At 33.2% G+C, this 19,110-nt stretch overlaps 1 protein-coding gene across 4 annotated transcripts in view; it reads right to left on the minus strand.

Annotated features, from left to right (window-relative positions):
* Positions 1-19,110, minus strand: part of ACAP2 (ArfGAP with coiled-coil, ankyrin repeat and PH domains 2) — a 157,170-nt gene that overhangs the window by 19,734 nt on the left and 118,326 nt on the right. For 3 of the 4 annotated variants that reach the window (XM_082458593.1, XM_082458592.1, XM_082458590.1), the window contains 7 exons: positions 17,982-18,094; positions 13,337-13,357; positions 10,209-10,260; positions 8,834-8,934; positions 8,115-8,220; positions 1,870-2,078; positions 1,155-1,224 (listed from right to left, as the gene is read on the minus strand). In XM_082458593.1, the coding sequence (XP_082314719.1) occupies positions 1,155-1,224; positions 1,870-2,078; positions 8,115-8,220; positions 8,834-8,934; positions 10,209-10,260; positions 13,337-13,357; positions 17,982-18,094 (672 nt within the window). The remainder of the gene's footprint in view (positions 1-1,154; positions 1,225-1,869; positions 2,079-8,114; positions 8,221-8,833; positions 8,935-10,208; positions 10,261-13,336; positions 13,358-17,981; positions 18,095-19,110) is intronic. The other variant, XM_082458591.1, reaches the window with a different exon arrangement.

The raw sequence follows: 19,110 nt of genomic DNA on the forward strand, positions 1-19,110 counted from the left end.
TCTCCTTACACTTTATTTATAAGTATTTCTAAATATTTTTTTAAGTCTCAATATTTTTTAAATGTATCAGACAGTTGTGTTTCAACCAAAGCTTCTAAACTGAATCCACTGAGTTCATATCTACATGCAAAGTTGATGCAGAAATTAGATTGCTAGCCCCCACACCCCACTTTCTTCTCCTTTGAATTCATAACAATTTATGGAATCTATCGAAATAGGGCTCTACCACAGGAGCCAACTTAATCACTTTCATTTAGATGTTTCCACAGTGATTCCAAAAAGAAAACTTTTTTACTTTACTTAATTGACAGGACTATTGGTTTATCTATGGATTGAAATAAAAACACAAGCACATTAAGAACACAATTTTCAGACAGAAATAAATGTAGAATACACTACAACCTTTAAACAAACATATATTTTTTACAGTATGGTAAACTAAATGGTGGGAATTAAAATGGGTATACTATTAACCAGTGTAAATTTTGTAAATCTTATTAAAAACCCAGCTGTGATCTAAAATCTTTTATGACATTTTCATAGATACGAATCCTTACACAGGAAAAAGGATGTCTCAGTCTGGTGACTACTACCCCTTAGAAATGTAAATTTGCAAATGTGCTATGCTAAAATATGCAATGATAATGACATGCTATACCAATCCATCACGCAGCTCACTACAGCAATCTCTCATATTTTTAACAAAAATTTATATAATTATAAAATATAAAATTAAGGCAAAGAATCTAAGATAATTTGTGAGAAACCATAAAAATGCAGGGGTGCTGGTTTCCTTAAAAAGTGAACTGACATGGAGTTAAGAGTGCTACATAAGCTTAGCAATTTAAAAAACCAATAACAAAACACCAGATTTGCCAAAATAACATCAGATATGTTCCAATACAATTTAATTCACTGTTAGCACTGAGAAACTCATACATTTGTAAACCCAGATTCTAAAATCTTGACTTTGGGGAATTCTCTGGCAGTCCAGTGGTTAGGACTCTGCCTTTCCACTGCAGGGGGCATGGGTTCAATCCCTGGTAGGGGAACTAAGATCCTGCACAGTTGTGTGGCGAAAAAATAAATAAATAAATAAAATCTTGACTTTTATGTGAAAACATAAAATATTGTTAAGCAAATATTCATCTTACCTTTAAAAGTTCAGGCTCCCAGGTGTCTAAAGTTAAAGATCGTACTTTTGAAAAATGAACTCCAAGACTCCTAAGTGGGAAAAAAAAAAAAGACTGCATTAATATATAAAACTTTCAAATCTCTATTTGCACATTATGCAACTTATTTTTCTCTCTTAATTGGACATAGTCTCTAACATAGGCCTCAACACATATATGAATAGGGATAGATCTTCTAGTTAATAACGAATGGTGAATCAAAGTCCTCAAAAGTACTTCACAAACCAGAATTTTATCCACTTCATAAAAGATACAAAAACACTGGGCTTCCCTGGTGGCGCAGTGGTTGAGAATCTGCCTGCCAATGCAGGGGACATGGGTTCGAGCCCTGGTCTGGGAAGATACCACATGCCGCAGAGCAACTGGGCCCGTGAGCCACAATTACTGAGCCTGCGCGTCTGGAGCCTGTGCTCCGCAAGAAGAGAGGCCGCGATAGTGAGAGGCCCGCGCACAGCAATGAAGAGGGTCCCCCACTTGCCACAACTAGAGAAAGCCCTTGCACAGAAACGAAGACCCAACACAGCCATAAATAAATTTAAAAAAAAAAAAAAAAATACAAAAACACACTGGCAGTCATATTAGGCAAGTGGGAAAGGTCCTCTAACCAATGGGACACAATAATTTACAATGTGTGTTTAACGGAAAGAAGTCTCTCACCCTGGGCAGGCCTACCCACCGGTGAATCCCAGAACACTCGATACACAGGGTGATGCCCAGGTTGATGCTGGCCCACCGTGGGTCTGCCAGACCACAGTCACAACAGCTGGCATTGCCAGGAATACACTGGACTCGCTGCAATGCACTTTCTCCTTTCAATAATTTATCTTTTGACTCATTTCCAGAATCCAGGCTTCCTGTGGATGGAGATGATTTCTTATCCAGCTTCTAAAAGAATTAAGAATTATTAAAAAAAAAAAAAAAAGGATTGTAATACTACATTGCACACTACATGCTCCAAACAAATGCTTCTAATCAACAAATTGAAGGCCTATTATGGGCCTAAGCCAGGCACTGTTTTAAGAACCAGGGATTCAAGGATGAAAAGATATAGTTTCCTCCATCAATTGGCCTTTAGTCTTGTGGGGAGAAACACATTAATATTGAAAAACAACCCGACACAATGAATGCATGTACAAGATAAAATGGCAAAGAGAAAGGGGAACAGTAAATTAACATGCAGGATGAAAGACAGAGAGAGTACACGTGAGACTATTAAGACTCAAGAATAAAATAAATACTATTTTATACCAAGTTTTTCCAAGGTATTCAATGAACTGCAAGCAAGTTGTTTCAATTACTGCAGTGAATTACTGAAAATGGTATGGCCTTTTACTAATGAGGAGGTCAATTGCATAATTATAATTACGAGTGAATCAACAACAGAATGCACAATGTCTAAAATCTCAAGCAAAACGAGGAGAAAAGCAAAAGGTGGTAGATAAGCAAAAAGCTGATTTTTTAAGTGAACAACAAAGTCTATACCAATAACAACCAAATACAAACATGTAGTTTGGGGATCCTAAGAAATTAAAGATATGACCTAAAAAGTCTTCTGGTTTAAAAACATTTCAACTTTAACAAGCCAGTATTTTAGTATAAAGTCAACAGAAATATAATTTGGCCCTTGTCTTGCCCTTCTTGAAAACTCAATTCAATAGCCGTTAGGTGGGGCTAAGCAAAGAAAGTGTGGGGATACAGTATGCCAGAGAGGACTGAGCTGGGTGAGGAGCATACCCTCAAATGAGAGTGACCCTGTGCAGGTTGTTGTTCCCAAGCAGCAGAAGGAGGGTATTTGCATAGGGAGACAGCCCAACAAAGGAAGTGAGAGCCTGAGGATAGAGAGGAACTACGAAGTGGGAGTGCCACCTAGTGAGAGATGTTAGAGCCTGGCAGGTGGGAAATGGCAGCAGAGAAAGGATATTGGTCACATACAGGGGAACTGATTATGTAACTAAACCTGCTAAAAATAAGTGGGAGCCAGAATTCTCACTGTAGAGAAAGGGCTTATTTATATAAAAAGGGAGAGGGCTTCCCTGGTGGCGCAGTGGTTGAGAATCTGCCTGCCAATGCAGGGGACAGGGGTTCGAGCCCTGGTCTGGGAAGATCCCACATGCCGCGGAGCAACTAGGCCCGTGAGCCACAACTACTGAGCCTGCGCGTCTGGAGCCCGTGCTCCGCAACAAGAGAGGCCGCGATAGTGAGAGGCCCACGCACCGCGATGAAGACTGGCCCCCGCTTGCCACAACTAGAGAAAGCCCTCGCACAGAGATGAAGACCCAACACAGCCAAAAATAAATAAATAAATTAATTAATTAAATAAATTAAAAAAAAAAAAGGGAGAGAGTTAGAAGAAACCCTGTTATATTAAATTAGGACTGGAGATACCAACAGGCGCCCTAATGGTTTCAATACAAATAGATACATAAAGTAATACAGACGTAAATGTGTATATGTGTATATACACATGTATATTCCCTTATCTTGGTTTCTACAAACGATTCTCCACCAAAAAGAACTAGGGCAGTTTGGAGAAACTACTGATTTCAAGGCTGGTGCAGAGAAACTACAAGAAGATGAACTCGGAACATCTCATCATGTTAGAAAGTAGAGAACAACTCAAAGATTGTTGGGAACATGTCAAAAGGATACAGAATCCAGGGCTCCACTGGATTGGCCAAACTTGGGTCAATTTGAGCAACAAAACAAATAATGATAGTAATGAATTATAATACATTGAATAAAATAGAGGCCTATATTGATATAATTAAATTTTAAAATGTAAAGCCTGATGAGGAACAGAATATCTACATAGTCTCAAAGTACCCCCCCCCACACACAAAATACTATTACAAAGATAACATTACAGTAGAGAAGTCTAGAAGACACCACCTTACTCAAGTGATCAAAGTTAACATCACCAATAACGGGACAAATCAAAATCTTGTGCCACCTGAAAGGATGCAGTGAGAAGAACACAGCATCATTTATACAACATTCCTACCAAAGACGCATAACCTTGTGAGTAAACAAACCAACAATGAGGGACATTCTACAGAAATCTGTAACCTTCAATACAATCAAGGTCAAGAAGGTCAAAGTAAGACTGAGGGACTATTCCTAACTGAAGGAAACTGAAGAGTCATGACAACTAAAAGAGACCTGTGCTTCTGAACTGCATCTTTTTGCTGTAAAGAACATTACTGGGACAACTGTTAAAACTTAATGATATTTGAGAATTAAATGGCAGTAATGCATCAATGCTCATTTCTTGATTTTGATGACTGCACTAGGCTTATACAGGAGAAACGTCCTAATTGTGGGAATTACTCACTAAATTAATAATGGGTGATGGGGCATATGATAGCAGCTTACTCTGAAATAGTTCAGGGGAAAAAATTGTTTGTATTATACTTGGAACTTCTCTATAAATTTGAGATTACTTTAAAATTTAAAAAAAAGAAATATAAACTGCTTTACTAAAACATGTTTGATAATGTGAATTAGCTCATAAGCAATTATCATATAGAGAAAGGATGTCAGCATAATGCAGAAATCATGTTGGTTCAGTCCCAATTTTTCCTTTATTAGCTAATGCTTTTGCACCAAATTAGAGAAGCCGAAAGCAAAGTACACTAACACAGCAGAACTTGGGCTGGCCACCTCAAGGAACACAGGACTGAAAATGACACCCATCTCCCCATTCTTCTTGGCTCATTTTGGCCATGTGCTATGACTTGAAAGTGTTTACTGCACCATTCTCTCTGATCTTTATGTATTTTGCATATGTCACCAAAGCCTCAACCCTTCTATACCCTTCCTTTAAGCTATCCTCACCAATTTTTAAAGTTAAGTCCTATCTGTACACTATACTATAGTGTTCATTTATTAGGAATTTAACTAGGCTAATATTGGGTTGGCCAAAAAGCTCATTCGGTTAGTGAATAAGTTGTTCCATAAAGTTCTTCGTGAAAATGAAAAATGTGTCTTTTATCTTTACTTAAAACCAAACAAACTTTTTGGCCAAGCCAATATTTTTACTGAGATTTTAAGGTTCCAAAAATTATTCAAGTTACAAATTTACATGGTTTTTTAGATTGGCCCTATCCCTATTTTTCCTGTAATCCCTACTATTTCTGGTGTATGATTTTGCTAACATAGGTATTTCAGCAACACCACTATCTCCTTCAACAAGATGATCTGGATACACACCTAAATTTGTTCCCTCTCAAAACTCCGCTAAAAACTAGAGAATTTTTTTAAAGGCAATTACCCAGAGCCCTTAATGGACAAAGTTGTGATAATCTGAATATGAAAAAAGAGTAATTCCCGCAATTAACTGGGACCCACTGTATTTACCAAAAATCCATGAGTGTATAATGATATCCTAAAAAACATATATCTGTCCCCACTTAAGGTAGCTAATAAATCAACCAAATGTGGTAATTAAAAGCAAAAAATTAAGCATTTTATTAAAGTAACTAAAAAGCTCCGTTGATGAAGAAAACCTGTATTTCAGACAGGAATGCAGACGAGAATGACAGAATTAGAAAATCATCATTTTGCAATTCCTAATGAAATTACAAATTCAGTTATAAAACTATTAGATGAATGGTTGATGGAGCATAGATCTTATAGGGTCAAAGTAACACAAAGTAGATTTTGTTACACAAAATAACAAAGTAGACTGGGAACAAGAAAGGAAATGTAACATGACAATGGAGGGATCATATTGTCATCTCCCTAATCCAATGTGTCTGCTTCATGTTCACACAGAAGATTTTAGCATTAACAGTGGCTAGATAACAATACTGTATGTCTCCTGTTGCAGCATGAAGTATACACATCATCTATGTTGCAATCTATGAGAAGGAATTCTATAGGAACAAATAGCCCTACCTTTTCAGAACGTCATTGTTATGAAAAAAAGGAACTGTTCTAGATGGAAAGACAAGGAACATAAGACCAGATGCAATGCCCAGTCATAGAAGAGATCCTACTTTGTAAAACAGGTTGTAAAAGACATTTTTAGGACAACTGAAGACATATGAATATAGACTGGGTTACAGGCGATAATAAGAAATTACTATTAAGTGTGGAATGACATGATATCTCTAATCGACTTTAAAAAACTTAAGCTTTTTTAATTAAAAAAATTAAGACATTTATCCACAAGAATAGGGAGAACAGGAAAGAAAATAAGAGCAACAAAACTTGGGGAGCTGAAGAGTGGCTGGATGAATGGTAACTGAGTAGACCAAGGTAAAATCTAAGGAAATAATAAGAAAAATCTACGAGTCCATCAATTTATATCACATAATATTCAAAGGACTCAAGGATTTATACCAGTTATCTTGAAAGTGGGGATAAAAGTAGGAAGACTGATTGTTTAAGAAGCAGTTAGATCGAAGGTGCCCTCCCCAACACTGCCATTAGTGGACTGCTCTCTACAAAGACACACAAATGACTAGAGGTTTATTCTCTGGGAAAGTAAAATGGAGAGTGACTGGATGGGGTTTACCTAAAAGGTGGAAGGCAGGGGATTAATGTATACACACCGAATGCTGCGATCCCCAGCAATTAGCTCCAAGCCAGCCCCTTATCCCTATGCAGGAGATTGGCGAGTCTTCTCTGGGGAATCTTAGCTGAAAAGACTCCAAAGACCCTAACTCTGGTTGTTCCTCAACAAAATGGTCCACACTTTGCTGAAGCTCACAGTCAACGAAGTCCTAACTGTGTTCTCAGAGCTTCCAAAGAGGTTAGTCCTTAACTTGCAACCATGAGCAGATTACCAGAAAGCCAAGGAAAGCCCCTAATAAAATGGTTCTCAACATTGCCTATACACAGAAGTCATTTAGAAAGCTTTTAAAAATATTGATGCCTGGGTCTCAACTCCATTCAATTGTTCTGGGGTGGGACCTAAGCACTGGGATTTTTTAAAGCTTCTTGTGTTATCATCATGTGCAGTCAAGATTAAGAACCACAACTCTAACACTGCATGTATGCAAAAAGAACAGGTTTATATGTACAAACATTCAGCAAACAAAAAGGAACTCTTGGAAATTAAATATGTGCTAGCAGAACTGAAATATTCAATAGAAGGTTTGGAAGACTAACTGATAAAATCTCCCAGAATGCAGAACAAAAAACACAAAAAATAAGGAAATCATAAGACCAGCCCAGAAATTTCAGAAAAAGAAAACAAAGAAATTGGAGAGGAGGAATACTAAAGACTGGTAAAAAGAAAGACTCCAACAACAACTCTAGAAACAAGAAAAACTGCCATTAAAATTTTTAAGAATAATCATTTCCAACCTAAAAATTCCACACTCAACCAAACTATCAAACAAATGTGAGGATAGAATACAGACATTTTCAGACATGTACAGATTCACAAATGTCCCATTTTCAGGAAGCTAGTAGGAGGAAGTGGTGAGTTCCATTTCTTAAGACTCACTCATGGCCTTGCTCAAAAGTTTGTAAACTCACTGGGTAGCTAAAGCCAGACTACAACCCAAGACTCTATATTCAGCTTATCTTCTCCAGGGAGATTTCCACTAAAAATATGAGCTTTCCTTTTTTGCTTTTCACCCAGTTTTAATTTTAAATACCTTTCACATTCACTGTTTTATTAGAATAATAAGATATTTGGGGAAAAATACTTGCATCAGAATACCTGGGACACATTGAAATACTGGATTAAACATAAATATATATATTAAATGTATATTAAACATATATATAAAATGATAAAGAGAAATAAACAAGAGAAATTGAATCTACAATTTAAAAATAAAACCCATTTCAATTACAAAAAAAAATCATCCTCCATAAAAAAGAAAGTTATAATAATCATGCAATGTTGCAACTAAAATTAGAAACTTTGTCAATATATCACTTGGTATTGCAATATTGTTTACTAACCTCCGATTCATCACCCTTCTCTCTATAAGCAGTAGCAATACTGGTCTGAACAGCCTTAATCCATGCCTGGCGCAGCTTTTCAGAATCTGCCTGAAGCATACAACTTCTAAAAGGAAATAACATTGTTTTCTCAGACACTAAATTAAACCAAAGAATAAGAAGGTTTACTTTTTTGTCCACTTTGCTATTTAATAATTTTCTAACAAAAACTAATTTCTGTTGAAAGGTTTTATTTCACCTATCTTTACGACAGGGTATGTTCATAAAGAAATCAAGGAACCAATGAAATAAATTACCTACTGAAAACAAATCACCCATTCCTGTATATTAAAAAAAAACCCAAAAACAAAAAACTTTAAATTTGCCACATAAAATTACATTAATTTTTTCCATTGGGTAGATATATGAAATGATAGTTATCAAAGAAATTTATCTGATATATGACTTCAGTTCATTACCATGACAGTTAATATGTTTTCACACGGCCACATCAATCATCTTTATAGAATTTAAAGAATACGATACTGGGTAGAAGTTGTATAAATATGTGACTTAATACGTGTAATCATTAACTATTAAAATTTATTTTTAGAGCACTTTTTTCCTCTTCAGCTCATATAATCGCAACTGCAACACAAATCTCTCTGTATTCTGGAAAATTCTTTAAGACAAGCTATAGAAACATAAAAGCAACTCTCAAATTCTTTAGAACCACTCACTTTGTTGGAGAGACCACCTCAAAGCAGAATCGTCGTTCTATGTCCTCACAATGTTTCACTGTGCAGAGCCTTAGATCTTCCACCACCACAGTGGGATTATCCTACAATAAGGAAACAAAACTCCCATATTTATCAACCTAGGTTTTAAATACCAACTACCAATAAAAACATACTTAAAAACAGTACTTGAAATAAATGGTCTAATTTTAAAGGTTTATATTTTATCTTATTTTAGATTAATAATAGGAGTTATCAACATAGATATAACTAATAAAGGTAATTCTGCCCTGTTAATAATTTTATCTGCCTCATAAAACTGCTGTATAAGAATTAAATGAAATAGTTTATATAAACTCAGTCCAACACTTGGTAGTTAATTAGCAAGTGCTCAATAAATGTTAGCTTTCTGTTCATTTTCTTCTATTTTCTTTCATATCGATTTCTCTCCTGATCCTTACTCACATATAATAAAAGCTACTTTCCTCCAAAAAAAGAAGCCTTTCATGAGTCAAGTTTAAATAACTGAAAGAAAAATAAGAAGCCTATACGTGCTTCTTAAATTACCTAAGAAAATGAGAAATTTTTAATCATTTTTTAGTACTTAATAAAAAAATAAACTCAAAACCAAGTTTATCAGAGTAGAAATAACCATGGACTAATTAGTTAGAATAAAGAACTTGTATGGAATAAACCTGCTACCATAGAATAGCAAGTAAAATTTCACATTGTGTCATCTCAAGAGTAAAGTGGATATTTGAAATTTACAGTTGAATACATCATTCATAAAGGCTAACTAGGTAAAAATCAAGTCATCAATTAACTAATAGTTCTTTTTCTCTAATTATCTTTAACATTCTCAAGTCACATATAATCTCATTATGCCTTTCCATTAAATAAAAATACCTCACTCTTAAAATCAGGTTCAGGAAAACAAATATGTAAAAACAACGTTAACAAATTTAAAGGTTTCTATTTAAGTAAATTCAAGCTTACACTTTAATGTAATTAATAACCTTTCTCCATTACCACTTTTGGCCCTAAGGTGATATTTCTTAAAAGGCACCCCTTCCTTCAGCATCAAAACAGTACTAGGGAATTCCTGTCTCACAGCTGGACAAAGAAACATGTGAAGGAATAAAAGTAATAATCCTGGGACACAGAAAAATCCATCTCAAAGCTAGGAACTAAGAATTCAGGACACAATGTTGACACTTTCCACTTCTGAGTCCTCTTATACATACCCAAACATAAAACTAATAAACAGTAATCTTGCACACATGCATATTTATGGACTTCAATGATTTACCAAAAGGAACAGTTAAAAAACTTAAACTGGGGACTCAATGGGTTTTCACTTAATTAACAAAACACCTACCTTAAACTTTTTCTGGTAAACCAACTGATTATTCTGTATTGAAAACCAGCGTCTAAATAAATACAAAATAGATTACGTTTTCACAAACATAATTTATTTCAGTTGTTGTTAGAAAAGAAATATTGGGGAAAGCACTAGAAAATCAGTTTATGGTAATTATGTTTTTAGAAGTGCATTGTTTTGTTTTGCTTTAGATAAACTGATGTTAATGAGATAACTACTGAAAGTAAAAAAACAATTTCAGGCAATTTTAAAACCACAGATTAGGAAAATAAAATTACTATATTTTGATTCATTTTTATGTCAGAAATTTATATCCTAACAAAAGTTGTCATCCTTTATGTCATTACCAAATAATAATTATTTTAAAATAAAAATTTAGCTTTTTGAGCTTCCTCAAAAATAACTAAATCTTTCCCCCCAAATAATTCGCTTTTGTTATAAAGTAGAAATAAAATTATATTATAAATAAGACTTCATTTGTATACAATAAAAGACTGAAATAAATGGTGCTTTGTTTTCATCCTTTCTGAAGCTAATTCAGCAAGCGTTTGATTTGTTAAGCAAAACAGAAAATTGTATCATCCTTTTAGAACTGACATCACAGGAGATAGTTGCCAATTCACTTGGGCTTACTTTCATGTAAAATACTTCTAAGCAGAATAATCAAAGTTATGACTAAAAATGAGTCACCCAACTATTGTTCTGCTCATTACTATACATTAATTGGCAAACACTTTACTTGCAATCTTCTTTCGAAGAAAAAACTAAGTTACGTATGGCATATTTACTAATTCTAATTTATTAAAACAGTAAAAGGACCTAAAAAGACTTACAAAAAAAAAAATCACAGCCAAAAGCCATTCATAAAAGGAAGCAAAAATTCTCATCAAGCATGAAAGGTAAAACAATTTATTTGAGTCATTATTTTAAAATTAGTTTCATGTGAGATGATTTCTATCATAAACATTAGTTATTAATCTATTAGCAGATAGAGATTCTACCTTTTCATTGATACTAATACAAAGCACTAAAAATTGTATTTAGACATATTTAGAATTTCTATTTTAAAAAATTAAGTTAATTCTCCAAAGCTGAGAAAATGATTAGATGCTTTTCTATTTTTAAGCTAGACAGATTGTTAGGTTTTCTTGCTATTTAAAAAGGTATCACCTTTACCATTAAAATAGAGACTGTTAAATAAGCATCTAGATAAAACCAAGTGGGTTGCCTCTAAATGCAAATCATCAAGAGGTGAGCTAGAAAAGGAAGAACTTCTGGGTCTCTTTGCTTTGGAACACATGGTTGGTTAGAAATGTTAAAGGAAATACCTCCAACAAACAAAATGGTGCAGCCCTGCCACATGGGATGACATGCAATGGAAACAATCTCTGATACTGATTAAAGTGTTTTTTAAAAAATCATTTGAAGTAGGGTAAACCATATTAATAAAAATTCTTATATTTTATATATAGTAATCGTGTTATATAATTTGATGAAAAACTACAAAGAATTTTATTGCACAATGGAAAAACATCCATGTAAACTTTTCATGCTTCTGAGGTCTTCAAAAAATAAATTTCTTTTGACCTGCTGAATCTTAGAATAATAGCCTCTAAACATAAATAACAAAATACTAGATAAAAACTTACTTTTTTTTTTTTTGTTAGAGACAATTTCCTCTGATTATTAACTTTATAGATCATTTGTATTTCTGAAACTCAGTTCCCCTACCATCTATCTGCTTCTGGGTAACTTTCTCACATCATCAGTTTTTGTACACACTATAAATTCAAGACACTATAAATTCATCTTAATTTGACATCTCCTGAGGAAAAAACCCCCACAATATATCCTAGGTAGAAAAATATTTTAATTACTAAGATCAGTATGTCTTATGATACTATCTCCCCTCCTCTGCCATTAAAAAAAGAAAAAAGAGCTAACTTTACTCATTTACATTGATGAAGACCTTAATCAGGTAAGTAAAATAAAATATAATTTTAAATTGCTCCTGTAGGATAATCCTAGTTATTATTAACAATTTTAATAAACGGAAAAATGAGACAGTTCATAGTCTATGCAATGTGGAAAAATACTTAATATTCCAAGTTCATGCTACCTGCAATTTGAAGATTCTTTAAAAGATAATTAAATAATAAAAAAGACAAATGTTGGAAAGCATTGTGCTGACAACTACACTATATTCTGCAAGATTCACAAACTGACCACAAAGCCAAAATATAAAACAGTTTTTAAAAAGGAAAATTTCTTGGTTTTAAGAAAACTAAGACACCACTTTATATCTATCTCAAACTGAGGTAACTCAACATAATAAAGATTTTAGACCAAAATATTACATTCATAAACAAATATTATTAATTTTTAAATACCAATGACAGCTGTAGGATGACAAAATTTTGGGGGGGAGGGAATACATTAAAAAATAAATCAAGTACCTTTTACAATTTTTGAGCACTAGTTCTGGAACTCAAAATCAAGAACATGGGTAAAAGTCAGACTTCTAAATCTGTAGAAGCTTTATCACTAAAACTATACAGATGATGGATTCATGCCCATATTTGGCACATAGGTGCCAAAAAGGTGAACACTTAACAAAATTAAAAGCTTGAACATGTATATGTTCCTTTATCTAAAATTCAATTTAATTTTTCACAAGGAAAAAGACCAAAATGGTAAAACAAACAAAAGCTAGGAACTGACAATGTTTCCTTTAAACATAATTAATAAGGTGATTACCAAAGGGGCTAATTCCTAATTACTGTTTAAAAAATTTAAAAAGCATTTACTAGCTTATTTCCCTTAAAAAATACAGACACACATATATATATAAAGGTATTCGTATTACTCAATCTATATCTTCTTTGGACAATTATATACATATCAAATGTTCTTTTCCAGATTAAAACAAATTGAGGAGATAAGCAATGAAAAGGTATAATTCCATTCCTCAAATAAGATGTTTACATTTTCTTCCCAATTTAAAACATGAGACTTTATATCCATTGCAAGTAATCCAACTGAAATGCAGGTTAATTATGAGCTTTCTCGTGCCAAAGAGGAAACTGGAGTAAGGTAGGGGTGAGGGGAAGGAAGCCATTTGGTACCTGATATGATCGGGCTTTTTCCTGTCATGTGAAAAAATGGGGCAGGATTAAAACATAAGGGAAAGGTGGTAAAAGAATGAAAACGCAAATGTGCAAAATAAGCAAAAGACTAGCATGATATGAAAATAAAGCAAGAATTAAAGGAACCAGCTTAAGCTCATAAACTAACAAAAGAGTCAAAAGTATCTATTGCATTTTGCTCACATATTATACATACATGCATTTATACAGTTAATTCCAACTCTTAGGGATCTGAAATGCTAATATTTCAGAAATATTCAAAATTTTCTTCAAAGTATTATGGTATAGAAGGTTCTGGTAGGACTTAGCACACTCTGCTATTATTTTCTGCCTCTATGGGCATGGCTATAAAATATAAATAGTACCTTTCCTCATCTTAAAAATTTAAATGAAATAATCACTACAGTTATATATATATATAAACCTGAAACAAATGAGAACTTTCCATAAGGAAAAGTTCCTCCCATCTGCTCATCCTCTTTTCGTCAAATGATAGTGGAGACTCTAAGGCCACACATAAGTAGAGTTTATCTTTAATCTATCTATACACTTCTTGTCTGTATCTGTACTAGATTAAGATACTATATAATACATTTTATGCTTTTAGCTATATTTTCTAGTTCAACAAAGACTGAGCACAGCATGTAATTATTCAACTTCTTTATTCGTTTTAACACCTCACTACTAAATAATGTTAATATTTAATTATTTTCCTTGTTCCTTCATCTTTTCTAAATTTATCATTAAAAGCAAAAGAGATATACAGGTATTAGTAATCCATCTAGCACTGACTTGAGCTTGAAGTAAAGCTGTCACACTGAGAAGATGGCCTGGTATGGAAAGACTATTTTGTAGATATCACATCATCAAAAAATGTATATTATAGACATATAAAAATCTTAAGAGACACCACAAACCAGAAATCTGAAACCAACCAGAAACAAGCTCAACAATTCACATAAGACATAAAACGTTTCACTCCTTACGCTATTTCAATCATATCACACAAAATACCATCTCTTTGGTTAAATTTTAGATTATAGAATGATGCTTTCAAGATATACTTAGATTTTATGAAACACAGGGTCAGGTTTTAAAACTACCTGAGAATTCCTAGTCAAATTCACATTTCCCTCAGGAAGATCTTTTTAAAAAGTTCATTTTGAAAATACTGTATGCTTCTACTCCATAAAACTATAGACAATGGCAAATTTGTCATCGTATGATTGGCACCTTATGGTAACTACAAGAAAGTATGTTTCCTAAAACTAATCCACAAACAATTAAAAAAAAAAAAAAACAGTGGGCAGAAAAATAATCTGTACATTTGAACAGTTGAACTCCTGGATTTTTAAAGTTAAGGCACAAATATCACAAATACACAGTCTTTTATTCAGAGGCTCGTAGAATATATTAAATCAAGCTAGATAGAGAACTAACTAGAGAAGTAGGGCAGAATCTGGAAGTCATATACAAGTAAAGGGAAATTATTTGCACGTACTTCCTAAGATTAGATTTTTGCTAACCTCATATAAAAAAATTTAGATACATTCCAAATTTTTAAAATTGAAAAGCAGAAGAGAATTCTAAATAACATTTAATAGATAACTCTTTCTTTCTTCTCCCTTTTATAGTTACTGACCTATAACCTAGAAAACACTTAAGACTTTTGTTGTAAGGTTTTGACTTTTGTTTTTGTTTTTGAAAAGAGATTTGTATAATGTTTATATGCTATATTCCTTAGAAGTCTCCCTTTAACTACTATTGCCATCAAAATATTCTTTAAAGGCATATGAAAATGAAATTAATTTTCTATCCATAATTTATTCCTAATAATGCAAACAGATTAGAAAGGTTTTTAAAAATATTTTTAAGCTATTTTTTTGTTGTTGTTATTTAAGTTGTATTTTGTCTTAAATACAGATTGTTTGGAATTTCCATAGCAAGTTTTTTATTTATTTCTTTTTTTGACATTTCCTTTATGTTTTATTTTTTTTGGCCTAGTGGCATGTGGTATCTTAGTTCCCCGACCAGGGATCGAACCTGCCCGCCCCTGCACTGGAAGCACGGAGTCTTAATTCTGGATTGATCCACTGTCTTCTGACGTTGGCCGTCTCTTGACTATCTGCCATAGCAAGTTTTTGTTTTTGTTTTTGTTTTAAAACAATGAGTTTTAGGGTGGTTTCTTTTCTTTTCTTTTTTTTAAAGATTGATTGATTGATTGATTGATTGATTGCTATGTTGGGTCTTTGTTTCTATACTAGGGTTTTCTCTAGTTGCGGCAAGCGGGGGCCACTCTTCATCGCGGTGCGCGGGCCTCTCACTATCGTGGCCTCTCTTGTTGCGGAGCACAGGCTCCAGACACGCAGGCTCAGTAGTTGTGGCTCACGGGCCCAGTTGCTCCGCGGCATGTGGTATCTTCCCAGACCAGGGCTCGAACCCGTGTCCCCTGCATTGGCAGGCAGATTCTCAACCACTGTACCACCAGGGAAGCCCCACAGCAAGTTTTTTAAAAAGCCAGGTTTTGAGCCTCAATTTTGTCACAAACCAGCTGTGTGACCCTGAATGAGTAACCATCTCCCTGCACTTCCATTTCTTTACTAAAAATTAGGGTGTTAACTACAATCTATGATTCTAATCAATAACTGTCATCCTATCACACAGAAATGGCATCTCCTTTAAAAAATGGCCTCATTTCCAAAGTTACTGTCTTCCTTACTTGGCAAATGATAGGTAACATATCTACAATTAAGAATTTAATAGTTATTCCCTACTTGATTTTAGTTATGTTTTAATGTCTATGCCAATTAATAAAATTCATGAAACATATAATAAAAAACCAAAAGGTCCATGCTTAAGTCAGTTAATGTTCTTCCGTTGTCCTAAATGGGAATGTGATTTTCCACTAACACTTACTGTGCTTCATTTTGAAGTCTGAGAGCATTTCTGATTGGAGTAGTCCATGGAAGTTCATTTCATTTCTTCTTAACATAATGGTACAGTTTCTATGGATTTACTGTATTTTCACTGTGTTAAACTTTAAGAAGGTTGTTTTGAAATCTGAAGGTTAAAATTCAATTCTAACATTACCTCATGAAACCATACTAGTTGAAAAATCTTTATTATAAAAATTTGACAACCACACGATTTTAATTTCCTACTCTGGCTATGGAAATTTGCCAGGAAAGGCTTAAAAGATTATTGGCTTAATACAGAATTTTAATTTTTCATTTTTACTTTATAATAGTTAAAACATTATTTCTTAACCAGACCATCTAGTTGATCCATCTATATTCATGTATTATTTTTAAAGTTCTACATAACTCAAAGAGACTTAATATCAAATATAATCATTATTCTTTCCAGTTTATATTCACTCTCAAGTAAAGAAAAATTATTTCAAATACAACACACCATGTACCATTCAAATATCTGACAATATCGAATGCTATGGAAATACTCAATGTATCACTGACGTTTGAAAATATCAATAAATGTTTTTTCTATAACCTCATCACCAAGGACTCAAAATTAGTGCACAAGGAATCCATTTCAATGTATTGAATATCCAAGCATAATCGTTTCCAGTTAAATTAACAAATGTATACTAAATTAAACTTACCAAGAAAATTCTATTTATTTTGCTAATGTCCATTTTTTTAAAAAGAAAACAATCTATCATTAAGTGAATTCATATCTGTTCAAGCAGCAAATAAAATATACACATTCAACCAATAATATAATAGTATATCAATTAACCAGAACCCAATACTATTTTCAATTATTACAAAACTGTTCTAACTACTCTTTTTTCTTTTTGCGAGAGGCATCCTTGAATATAAGACTAATCACTGCTATTCAGAAGAATGATCCTGAGACAATCCAATCTTTTTTTGTTTTTGCTTTAATGTCTGAAATTATTCCACTTTATTAATACATGAGAAAATATAATAAAATATTTTACACATTCATTCAAAAGACATTTACTGGATCAATATATACAAAAATCAGTTTAGAAAAAAAAATTTTAAGTTTTCGGTAGGCATCAAGTTTAGAAAAAAGGAGCACCAGCTGCCATACACACTTCACACATAAAAACAATTCCATATCCTAAAACTCCTGGTTAAAGTTATTGCAAAGATCCAAAGATCAGGATCACCTCACTTAAAGATTCACAAGCCAAAATTAAGTAAAAATGTACATAAACAGCATATAGGGGAGAAACCCAAAGGGAAAAAAAAAAGCTCACTTGTCATATTCATCCATTATATTCAAAATATAATTTGCAATCAGATCTATTTGGTAACAAATATGGGAGGAAGCTCACATTTAAAAATTTATTCACTGTAATGATCAGTCACTACAGACCAAGCAGTATAAAAAGTATCCTTGCTTCCTGGTTTAAACTTCGCTTAAATTTTGAAATTTAGAATTACTACTGTTACTTTTCAATTGCTTAAGGCCCCTTTCCTAGAAGGGCATCTTATCTTCAATGGACTGGGCTCAGGAAAGTTACTAGGGACTGTGAATTTAGAGAATTATGAAGGAAAGAGTTGCCAAACCACAGGGAAAGTCAGAAAACTGAGAATATGGAAAGAGCAAGACTAGATTTGAAATATATTACCTGTTCCAAGTTTTGAAGGCATTGCTGGCTCGTTTGAACAGATAACCTTCCATAACAATGCCATTTGCAGCATCTACATTATATTCTAGCTTAGAATCATCACTGGAGAAATCCTAGACAAAATAACACATTAAAAAGTTCATATGATTTTTACTGATTTCCCTAGACAACAAATCTATCCTAGAGAAACAGCTCAAACAGTAAAAAGCTTTGTATTAAGATAGTTATATCAACAATATTCATAAGAAAGCAGGGTAGACCTAAATGTTCAAAAACAGAAGAATGCTTCAACACATTGATGTATTTCAATCCAGTAGACTATTATGCAATAACATAGATGAGTATACAGAATATACATTAAAAGAGAAAAAACAATATAAATTTTATAAGTTATACAGCTTGGGTAAATAAATTGTATATACACTGTGATTAAAAGCACAATATGTATGCAAATAGACAAAGGGAACAACTCGATATTCTATAGGTGTTATGTTTTAAATGTTTTCATTTAATCCCAATATTTTATGGTGATGTGTCTGCTAACAATTTTTTTTAAAGGAATATGGGTATATTTAATTGGGATTATTTAAATCTACCACTATTTTCTAAATATATTACTATTATGGTAGTTTTTAAAATCTGGTAGAAACAATAACTCCACTGTTTGGGGGTTCCGAAAAAGGATTAAAATAAAATTTATTTTTGCAAAGGAGAAGCACCACAGTGTGAAGTGAGCATTCAGAGCTCACTTTTTTATGAGGACTATAGAACCACGCATCGTCATTTTCTATCATTCTAATCATCTAGTTTTCACTTGAATGCAATTCAAACTTTCAATTTTCCTCCAAGGATTCATGAAGTTTTGAAATCAGAATTCCCATATTTAAAATATTTCCTGGTGAATTTCCAAAGTAATTTCAACAAAACTGCAAGATTGCTGTGATCCCCAAATTGAAAACTCTAAAAATTAGTCTTGAAACTTTCAAAATTATTTCCGGGCCAATAATCAAAATTAGAATGCTATCCTATTAGAGAGTAGTAGACTTTCTGTCTTGAGAAAGATTTTGGTAGAGGCTGAATGACCACCTGCCAGAACGCTGGGATGCGGGGGTCCTGCACTGGAGGGGAA

This window comes from Balaenoptera physalus, assembly GCF_965194825.1.
Source record: "Balaenoptera physalus genome assembly, chromosome: 4".
Lineage (NCBI taxonomy): Eukaryota > Metazoa > Chordata > Mammalia > Artiodactyla > Balaenopteridae > Balaenoptera > Balaenoptera physalus.